General features: G+C 39.3%; 1 protein-coding gene across 2 annotated transcripts in view; it reads left to right on the forward strand.

Moving 5' to 3' along the window:
• LOC121329764 (very-long-chain 3-oxoacyl-CoA reductase-B-like) overlaps positions 1–10,289 on the forward strand; it is a 50,696-nt gene extending 40,407 nt beyond the window's left edge. For both annotated transcript variants that reach the window (XM_041275538.1, XM_041275537.1), the window contains 3 exons: positions 317–382; positions 5,309–5,458; positions 8,113–10,289. In XM_041275538.1, coding sequence (XP_041131472.1) covers positions 317–382; positions 5,309–5,458; positions 8,113–8,220 — 324 coding nt within the window. In that variant the 3' untranslated portion in view covers positions 8,221–10,289. The remainder of the gene's footprint in view (positions 1–316; positions 383–5,308; positions 5,459–8,112) is intronic.
• The last annotated feature ends 1,293 nt before the right edge of the window (positions 10,290–11,582 follow it).

An 11,582-nucleotide genomic window follows, 5' to 3' on the forward strand; every position in this document is an offset into this window, starting at 1 on the left:
CTGGTGAGGCTATTTATTAAACAAGTGCAGTGTGGGAAATGTGTTTTTTAGAAAGGTTATAGTGATTTTTAGGTAATATTTTTCTCTTGAGAAACTTCATATTGATGCTCTATTTAACATTTTTAAACTTTTGAATTAGGTGTGATGTTCTATGCAAGGATGTTATCTGTACATGGGATAAGAGGTACTGGAATTTAGGCAAATAGTTCACTGTGATTTGGTTGGTTTCTGGTTACAGCAGGCTTTGCTTGCTATGTCTTGGAGTGACTCAGTATTGACTACTATGTAATGTTAATCTCTCTCTCTCTCTGTCTAGGCATTTGTTGATTTCTTCTCTCGAGCACTGCATGCAGAGTACAAGAGCCGGGGAATCATTGTGCAGGTAATGCACTTCCATTCCAGTGGAGAGGCCCTGCTCCTTCCTTCCTTTCTTCTTATTGTATACTGTTGCCACGGAGACCTGCACTGTCTTAGCAACAGCAAGAACTTGCATTCACACACCTAGGGCTGTGATGCTATTAGATCTTAAAGGCACAGTGATTTGTTTACTCATTGGTTAGATAAGTAGCTACTACAGAGCTAAGGAAAAGGCAGCCATGTGGATTAGTTTTTAGAGCTGAGGGATTGTGGAACAGTGTGGTCTAGTGGATAGAGCTGAGGGAGTGTGGTCTAGGGGTTAGAGCTGAGAGACTGCAAGGGAGGCAGTGCAACATATTTTACATATAGCAGTAACTCTTACTACTGATGCTCCAAACATGGTCAAACAAATTGCTTTTCAGTTACATTATATTGTGCGTCGTTGCATCATTCTGTTCAAGATTTCTACCACGTGGTGTAACATGTTTAGTGTAAGCATCGGTAGCGGTCAGTTTTTTGTGTTTTTGAGCTTGTAAAATGGATCTTTGGCTCAATTGGGCGAAAGAAAAAATTGCTTCAACTTCAAGTGCTGGTACCGGATCCCGAAAAGCAAGTCACATGTGCAGTGAAGCAGAAAAGTAAGCCCCTGACGCAGAATAAAGTTAAACGGAGGAAATATCAAGAATTCATACAGTATGGCTTCACCTACTTGATTACTGAAGGTGAGCAGTACCCACAGTGTGTCTGATACACAGATAGCATGAAACCTGTAAAACTAAAGAGGCATCTGCAAAGTAAACATGCGACACATGCCGACAAGTCACTAGAGTTTTTTTCAACAAAAAGAACGAGAACTAAAAGGTCAACGGGAGTTATGAGCAAACAAACAACAATCCCAACAAAAGCACTTGCAGCTTCCTATGAAGTTTCATACCTAATTGTCAAATGTAAAAAGCCACACACAATTGGAGAAACACTCATTCTTCCTGCTGCAGTAGCAATGTGTCGCATTATGCATGGACATACATTTGCAACTCCGCTTGAAGCTATTCCATTGTCTAATTTATACGGTTGCAAGACGTATTGAAGATATTGGTAATGATATAAAGGTTTAGCTTACCGAAAGTGTTAAACAGAGCCCCAGATTTGCCTTGCAACTTGATGAATCTACAGAGATTTCTAATTCTTGTTTATGTGAGATACTGCTATGACAGGAAGCTACACGAGGATTTATTATTTTGCATCACTCTCCCAGGAAAGATGACGGGACAAGAAATATTTTGCAATATCGACAACGTAATGCGCAAAGAAGGCCTGCAGTGGGCATGTTGTGTTGGTGTATATACAGATGGGGCTAGTGCTATGATGGGGGAGAAACATTGGACTGAAAGCAAAAGTTCTGGAAGTGGCGCCTCATGTTGTGTGTAACGCAATGCGTGAAAACAAGGAGGAAGCTCTGGCTCCTAAGAAACTCGAACCGGAACTTAATTGTGTTCTGCAAACTGCAGTAAAAATAGTTAACTCATAGTTGAAGTCGCGTCCAAAAAAATCAAGATTGTTTTCAATCTTATGTAAGGAAATGGGTTAAGAATATGAGACGCTGCTTTTGCATACAGAAGTCCAGTGGCTGTCTCGAGAAAAAATCCTAATGTGGATGTTTGAGCTGAGAGATGAACTGCGCTTGTCCCTGATTGACACCGGATCACCTTATGCAGAACACCTGACTGATTGTAAGTGGCTATCAACCTAGCATACTTAGCAGATATTTTTGAAAAACAAAATGTACTGAATGTCTTGCTTCAGTGTCCCAACACCAACATTCTGTCATTAAGTGATAAGATTGATGGCTTCTTGAAGAAACTTGACCACTGGAATGAACGACTGGAAAGTGGCAATATGGAAATGTTTCTGGTGTTGGACGAATTTTTAGAAGAAAATGAACTTGAAATTGAACTAATGAAAACAACAATTGCCAATCATATCGCAAGCCTCGGAACTCACTTTTAGAAGTACTTTGAGGATTTAACTCTAAGTATGACTGGATTAGACAACCTTTTACAACTGCTGCTATCAGCTATATGTCATTTGAGGCAGATGAAGCCCTTCTGAACTTGTCAAATGACCAATCACTGAAGACCATATTTGCTTCCACCCCACTGAGTGAGTTCTGGCTGTCAGTCGCTGGGGAGTTTCTTGTATTATCTGAAGCTGCAATGAACATTTTAATTCCTTTTGCCTCTACCTACTTGTTCGAAACAAAATTTTCTGCCCTGGTTTACATTAAGAACAAACACCAATCACATCTTCAAGTAGAAGGAGGTCTTCGGATTGCCATCTCAGGCATCCAGCCAAGAATGGAACTCCTCTGCTGCACAAAACAAGCACACCCATCGCACTAATCGGGTAAGGAGCGTCACTTAAATTATTCTGTTATAATGCTTCCTGTTTTCAGGTTTTCTTCAAAGGTGTGAATGAGGTATGAATGGGGGGGGGAGGGGGTGAACTATTATAGAAAACCCGTAAGGGGGGAGCGATCTAAAAAGTTTGAGAACAGTTGGTCTAGTGGTTAGAGCCGAGGGACTGGGAGGCAGTTTGGAAAAGCTTCTCTTTTTCAATGAGAATTCCACCACATACCATTTTTAATCAATACACTGATGAAGGCACTAGCCAAAATGTTTGACTGACTTTATTTAAGTTTTAGAAAACTTTGATATGCTAATTCCTTATTGATTGTTTTATTCTTGACAAGACATTGTTTTTATGGACAGTGTTGTATTTCTTCTTGCTCCTTTTTTATTAGAAATAATATGTATTTGGGATTGGACATTCAAAATGAACATGCTTTTATGTTTGTTCATCTAGGTTTGCAGATGAGGGTTTTCATTAATCTGGCTCAAGTGACTTGAACTTCAGCTCCCCCTTGTGGCACTGCTGTTATCGTCTCATCTCAATTTCATTGTGCTTCCACTGTATATCTTAAGATTTTATGTTTTAAAGATACACAAAAAAACAGTGTAAGATGTCACGTCATATAAATACAAGAAAAAAAAGTTGATGCCATGCTTTGCAAAAAGAAAATAGAAACAACTCCATCACTAGATGTGCACCATTTGAACAAATATTGATAATTGTTTTTCTAGCATGAGATGTACATAAGAATAGATAACAATTTAATTAAAGTAACTGACAGAGAGAACAAAAAAGGTATTTCAGCACATGCCTCAAATCGACTATCTTTCTAACAATGTAGTTAAAATGTACAATATTTTCATAAAATGAATTATACCAACATGACAATTCAAGTTCATATTCTCTTAAGTCATTTTGCAATGTACATAAGAACATAAAGTTTACAAACGAGAGGAGGCCATTCGGCCCATCTTGCTCGTTTGGTTGTTAGTAGCTTATTGATAAGCAGCTTCTTGAAGGATCCCGGGGTGTCAGCTTCAACAACATTACTGGGGAGTTGATTCCAGACCCTCAATTCTCTGTGTAAAAAAGTGCCTCCTATTTTCTGTTCTGAATGCCCCTTTGTCTAAACTCCATTTGTGACCACTGGTCCTTGTTTCTTTTTTCAGGCTGAAAAAGTCCCTTGGGTCGACACTGTCAATACCTTTTAGAATTTTGAATGCTTGAATTAGGTCGCCACGCAGTCTTTTTTGTTCAAGACTGAACAGATTCAATTCTTTTAGCCTGTCTGCATATGACATGCCTTTTAAGCCCGGAATAATTCTGGTTGCTCTTCTTTGCACTCTTTCTAGAGCAGCAATATCTTTTTTATAGCGAGGTGACCAGAACTGCACACAATATTCAAGATGAGGTCTTACTAGTGTATTGTACAGTTTTAACATTACTTCCCTTGATTTAAATTCAACACTTTTCACAATGTATCCGAGCATCTTTTTAGCCTTTTTTATAGCTTCCCCACATTGTCTAGATGAAGACATTTCTGAGTCAACAAAAACTCCTAGGTCTTTTTCATAGATTCCTTCTCCAATTTCAGTATCTCCCATATAATATTTATAATGTACATTTTTATTTCCTGCGTGCAGTACCTTACACTTTTCTCTATTAAATGTCATTTGCCATGTGTCTGCCCAGTTCTGAATCTTGTCTAGATCATTTTGAATGACCTTTGCTGCTGCAACAGTGTTTGCCACTCCTCCTACTTTTGTGTCGTCTGCAAATTTAACAAGTTTGCTTACTATACCAGAATCTAAATCATTAATGTAGATTAGGAATAGCACACTCCATTCTGAGGTTTTTCCTCTAATCAGTACTTTGTTTTCTACATGTTAACCACTCCCTAATCCATGTACATGTGTTTCCTTGAATCCCAACCGCGTTCAGTTTGAGAATTAATCTTTTGTGCGGGACTTTGTTGTAATTCCCTTCACTCCATGAATGTGTTTGCAAGTGTTCTACCTTGGCCTCTTCTGACTTCTGCTAGCAGCAGCCCGCCAGACAATGTTGTGCTTTCACTCTTGTATCTTGATAAAACCATGCATTCTTCTGTTATGATAGGATAATCATGTAAAGAAATTCTCCTGGTCCACGATGAATCGTTATACCCCTAATTGTAGGTGTAGACTGTAGCATACTGCACTGTATTGATGGTGTAGACTGTAGCATACTGCACTGTACACTGGAGAACTCCTCAAACTGCAACCAAGAGATCAAGCAATGATCAAGTGGAAACTTGCACATTAAACAACAACTTGTAGACCTATCAATAATCTGTTTACTGTGGTTGTATATCCAAGAACACATATTCTGTTTTAATCCCTCAAATAAATATCAAATCCAATTTAAAACTGCTGTTTTCACTGGATGGTGTGATTTAATGCTCACGTGCTGATTAATAGACAAGCAGAACTAATTTCCTGGTGAGTATTAATATTATATCTAATGTAATGAAATGTGTGTCTCTCTCTCACTATGTTTTCCCCAGAGCGTCCTGCCCTTCTTTGTGGCCACCAAGCTGAGCAAGATCCGGCGGCCGACCCTGGACAAGCCCAGCCCTGCAGCCTATGTGAAGGCAGCTCTGAGCACTGTAGGGCTGCAGGTCCAAACCAACGGCTACCTGCCTCATGCGCTGATGGTGAGGATTAGGATCTCTGTGAGACCGTGTACTATACAATACAGTACATGTGATAGGCCTGATGGTTAGTTAGAGAACTGAATAGTGCATTATTAATGCACTCTTTTGAGGTAAAGTCCATCACCAAGTCAATCTCTTACTACTTGTTGAAACAGTACTGATTCCTGTTTTGTTTGACAAGCCAGGATACACTGCTATAGCCAGCAAGCTAAATCCAGGCAAGTATTGAAATAGGTTAAGGACTTCAGATCCCTAATTGGTCCCCTGGTAGAAGCAGGGTGAGTCATACTGCAGGGGAGCGCCGGTTCATGTCCTGGCTGTGTAAAGCCGCGGGTCTTTGCAGGCGCTTCGAGAGGGAGCGTCACATTGGCTGTGGCTCTCCCGTGGGATAGGGAGGCAAAATCTGCAAGAACTGTCTCTTCTCATCGTGCTCTTGAGCTCCTTGTGGAGAATTGCAGCAGGGAGGGAACGGAATTGGACTTTCTAAATTGTGGAGAAAACCATGGGTAAAATAAATGGGCACACCAAATCAACAAAAATGATTTAGATCAGTTGAAATATAAACTGTTTGAGAGTTTATGAAGGTCTTCCAGTACTATTTTTGGACACCACCCCCTGTATTTCTACTAATAATTAGTATTTATTTTGGTTTTGAGACCGAGAAAGGCAGGCCTAGGTAGTGATAATTGGGGGTCTGTGAAATCAGCCATAGGTCTTAGATATGCATCTATAATCACAGAACTCTGACATTTCTTCTTCAGCAGACATTTCAATCGCTATGTATAAAACCAAGTTTTTTTAAAGCCCATTTTGATTGATTACACCAGGTTTGCAGTTAATAACTTAGAGAGGGTTTATTAGTTTTATACATTTTAACGCACTGTGTAAAACCAGTCCTTTCATTTTTAATGAATAGGGCCCAAGGTTCATCATTGCTGTACCACAAATACACCATCAGGACAGTTTTGTAACCCAAAAGGTTTAATATGTGATTCAAGTAAGGACCAACAACAACAAACTTTAGACTTATACAAAGCGCTTTCCTTGTGAGACACACCCCAGAGCACTGTACATATTGAGTACAAAACTACACTAATAGCATTAAAAGATACAGGACTAAGCAGTTACAAAGGCCAAACTAGATAAACCACACTCCAACGATTGAACAGAATCAGTCCTTAATACCTTTTGGGATTGGGGTCCAGAGCTCAGTAGCACAGTTTGAGTAGGAAGGAACACGCTCCCTGGGTAGAGTCTAACTCTGTGCTTCACCAGTAATCCAAGATCTTCCAGCCACAGGGTACAGCTAGGAACATAAGAAAGGAGCATTTCTGCAATAGAAACAGGAGTAAGACCATGTAGGGCCTTGAAGGTCAGTAATGAAACCTTAAAATTCACTCTGCATCGTACTGGAAGATAGTGAAGTGTTGTCCAAATACAAATTGCACATTTCTGAACAACCCCATTAGATAGACCAATGAAAAGAGCATTGCAATCATCAATCCGGGATATGACAGAAGTATGAACTAGTTTCTATGCTTCCACCAAGGCAAAGCATGATCCAAGTTTGACTGTAATTCTGAGATGAAAGAATGACTAATAATACTGCGGTTTATGACAGACAGTAAGCTTTGGGTCCAAAATGACTCCCAAACTGCAGACCACTGAGCTAAGCTCAATAGATGTACCAGCCACCATAATTTAGACTGGATATGTCGCGTAATTCACAGAGACCCCAGGACCATGACCTCTGCTTTTATCATTGTTGTAACAAAACAAAACAAATAAAGAGCCTCATCCAAAGTTTAACATGAGCAATACAGGCTGACAGAGGAGTAACATCTGTGTATCCTCAGCGTAAAAGTGTGAAGTGATTCCATGACCTTTTACAGATTGCTCTTCTGCATGATACCTTAAAGTACAAAGGACCAATCATGGAGCCCTGAGGGACCTTCCCCTGGTACAAGAGGAGAATTTATCAAGGGGTGCAAAGTGTTGTCTTTTTTTTTTTAAGATAAGACGTAAACCAGGCAGCACCTTTTCACAGAAACATAGTGCTTTAGGCAGTGAAGTAAAATGTTATGATCAACTCTATCAAAGGCTGCACTCAATTCAATAAAATTAAGACAAAGTGAGCCAGAGTCAGAGGTGATCAACGAGTCATTTACCAGCCACACCAGAGATGTGTTTGTGCTATGGTGACCATGAAAACCAGACTGGGATTTTTCCATTAAGTCACCCTTAGCAAGAAAATTGTACAGTTTCTCAAAACATCAGGACTAAAGTTATGTTGTGTGGTGGTGTGGGGTTTTTTTTGTTTGTTTTTTTTTTTTGTTTCCAAACAGCTAAAGTTGAACCAGGTGATAAGGAACTATTGGTACTCACTTTATGAGGTCCATTTACTATGATATTGCTTTAAAACAGTTGAGTTGATTGGGTCCAATGTACAAGGAGAGTGCCAGATTTGTTATGACATTGATGAAAAATGTAAAATTTTTAATATATAGCGATCTTTACGCTGTAAAATGCGTGAATTTTTTAAACTGCATTATACTAGCACAGTGTTCTAAAATGTAAAATTGCAATGCCGTTTGCTCACAATTGGTTAGGGTGATGGTGTATCTGTATCTAATCCAGTCTGGCTTTGTGTGCAGGGCTGGGTGACCACAAGCCCGATGCCATTGCAGATGGTGGTGAACTACTCCATGAAGTTGAACAAGGGGCTGCGTGCTCGCTACCTGAAGAAGCAGAAGGCTCAGTAAATAGGAAGAGGAGCTTGCGAAGGAAGACTTCAAACCGTGGGCCAAACTACTATAGGAAATATATTTTATGTTTTGCAATAATACACAACTTTTAAATTCTTGTTCTGAGGAATCTTAACCATTGAGAAAGCTAAACTTCTAAAATATTCCCAAGTGACCTCTTGGTTTGTCTCCTGTGTTTGTGTTACTGTGTGTTTGTTCATTTCTAGCCTATGTTTAGTGGACAAGTTAGTCTGCAGAAGGGTGGTAAACACAATTTATGCAGAGCTTTATGATCTATGGTCATATGGAATGTGGAATTGTACAGATTTGAATAGGTCTGCATAATGATACAGTAGCTGTGTGTGCATGTATTTGTGTATGTGAGTGTGTGTGTGATTGAGGCTGCACAATTTTCATACAGACTACAGCAGGTTCTGATGTATTCTTGTCTGTAGAAGTTGTGTGTGATTTTTTTCTCTGTCTCAATATTTACTAAGGTGCCACTCTAGCATTTTATGGTATGCTATTATGACATTGCATTCACTGATTGTAAACATTTTAAACCATATGCAAAAAAAAAAAAATCAACCCGTACCACAAACACCATAAAGGTATTATCTATACAGTTATAAAATGTCCAACCTGCTACTGTTGTACATACTTCTCAAAATGATGTAAACAGAAACTACCGACAATGTCCAATTTATTACATGAAATAGTATAGTTGTAGTACGAATTTAGACAAATCCTGACGGAATCAATATGTGTGTCGTATGATTAGTCTGTCTTTCATTGCTGCTGTTACGGAATGTTAATCTTGCTTTTCTTGATATATTAACTATACAGTAAGTGCACCCCAAATCATGAGACTGTTTGCAAATTGGAATGATGGGAATACATGTGACAACAAACTAACAATAACAAGACAACCAACATTCATCACCATTGAGTCCAAGTCCGACCCTGTTTGTCACTACATGTTTGGGATTTAGTGCTTCTAACTTCTCGACCAATTTTAGAGGAAATCTTTAAAATACTTCTCTTGGTGTACTGCACCTTCAGCTTGGAGTGAATTTGGAGAGTGTGTGTGTGTATGTAAAGAGTAAAGATGCATCATCTCTTTCTGATGATCAGGGCCTGTAAAAAAATGTCCTCTTTCAAGGAAATAACAGTACAAATGAAAAATTATTTAAGTCTGTAGCGCTTCAAATCCGTATCTCTGTATATGAGTCTGATCCACTTTCCAGAAACATCCTGGTATGAGATCACAATACTGATTTAAATGGAATTTTGCAGAAGAAAACCACTGCAATTAACAAACCCAGTGACCATTGATGATCCAGGCAGACTACAGACACCAAAATGCAGTCAGGTTCAGAGATAAGAGTAAACGGACACTGGGCCATATTTTCAGCCTTTAATTAGGGGTACAATATCTAATACTAATTTTACAAAACTAGAACCAAACAGCCAAGTTATGTAGTTCACTTTATCTTAAGCACTCTCAAGGTGGTTTGTTTTTCATTCTGTAAAACTAACGTTTTTTTCTCCTTTCAGAAAATAGGAGTTAATTAAAGAAAGGGGTAACCTGCATCCACCCTGGTTTAAACATTGAAATCTGGCAAACAAAATGTAGTTAAGAAAGCTGCTATTATTGTAGGCAGGGAAGCTTGGATGCTGATATACTGCATAGTGAGCAAACTAAAAGAAAGTTATCAAGCAGACAAGCACTTTGGCTAATGCATTCCTTCTGAGGTGTTCGACTTGCTTTTAGTTTTACCTCGGGTATTTTAACGGATGATTTCTAGAAACAGATTATGCATCTTTACTAAAACATGCTCAGTTTATAGCAGTGAAATAAACACAAAACCGATGCAATGGTGCTGATGTACAGCTTCTCGATGGGAAGGTCACTGGGTGTAAAGGGTGACGTGTGTGTTGTTGGTTCCAAACTTTAACTGTGTTTGCCTGTAGTGGAATTCTGGCTGTTTAGCTTGGAGGCTGCCTGTGAGTTATCGCTTCGTGAATGTAGGCTTTCTTGTATGGATTTGAGGTTTCCTAACAATAAAACATAATCTGAAAAGCCATGTCCTGTGGGGTGTTTCATTTTATCATACAAGTATGTTAAAGGGCCAATGATAGTCCCCTATTTTATTATTATGATTTGTTTATTTAGCAGACACCTTTATCCAAGGCAACCTACAGAGACTAGGGTGTGGGAACTATGCATCCGCTGTAGTCACAACTCCTGGTTAGGGGCCCTTTCCTTTAACCACCAGACCACGCATTCTGGTGTTTTGATTTGTGTTTCATATGCATTATGTAAATTGTGTGAGAAGAAGGTGAACTGATATTTTCTGCATGATTAATTAGATTGAGCCCTTTGTTATAACATCTCGAGGCCAGAACTCAGTTATACACTGACAGGCCAAAAAATGTCAGATAATTAGCAACCCCTTACCAGCAGTGTATTAGTGGAATGGTGACACGCCATGTGCTCCACTAGATCTATATCTGCTGTGTGCAACTAGGCAGCAGTAATAATTGAAAAGCACAATGATTTCAGTGACTTCATAAGGGGTGTAATAGTGGGGCATGTTGTGCCACTGGCTGCGGTGACCAGCATGGCCTCCTGGCGGTTCCTGGGATGGCAATGTTTACAGAAAAACACCAGTGGAAGGAAAGGGGCACCTGTTGTAAATTGGTGTGTGAAATACTGTGACAAGCAATAGATGTGCCAGTGTCCCAGATCACAGCTTTCAACAAGACACATGTTTTTCCATTCCTACATTTGGGAGCTGCATTTTGTGGATTATGTTTTAAATGTTTTGGTCAGCCCATGTATCTTTTTATTCACCTCTTCAGCTGATTCCTGAACGTATATCCCAGGTTTCACTTCAATCTGAGTGTTAGGATACAAGCAAAAATGTGCATGATCAAAATGAACAATATTTGTGTAAGCAATAAGACCTGACAGGATAGGTGGCATTGGGCAATACTGGACCGCCCAAGGGCATAATGAGCCCCGATGCTGCAGGAAGGTCCGGTATTTCCCAATAGAGCCCACCCTGTAGGGTTTTATTGCGCTTAGAAAATGGGCTACTGTTACAGAAAAAAAGACAGAAACAAGTTTTGTGGTTTAAAACTTGGACATTAGCTGGGTCAAGGATATCTGTACAGGTGAAAAGGCACTTATGCCGGTACTTTATTTCCTGGTCATCTATTGAAAGTTAATGTACCACCTGCTAAGGATATTAGCCAGTGAGATGCCAGGAAATAAAAAGCCACTTTTCTAATACATTTTAATAAATACTTTGGCAAACTTGGTAGGCAACACATCAAACTTTTGTTTTATGGTAAATAGCCATTACAGGTATGAA

This window comes from Polyodon spathula, chromosome 17 (genome assembly GCF_017654505.1).
Source record: "Polyodon spathula isolate WHYD16114869_AA chromosome 17, ASM1765450v1, whole genome shotgun sequence".
Lineage (NCBI taxonomy): Eukaryota > Metazoa > Chordata > Actinopteri > Acipenseriformes > Polyodontidae > Polyodon > Polyodon spathula.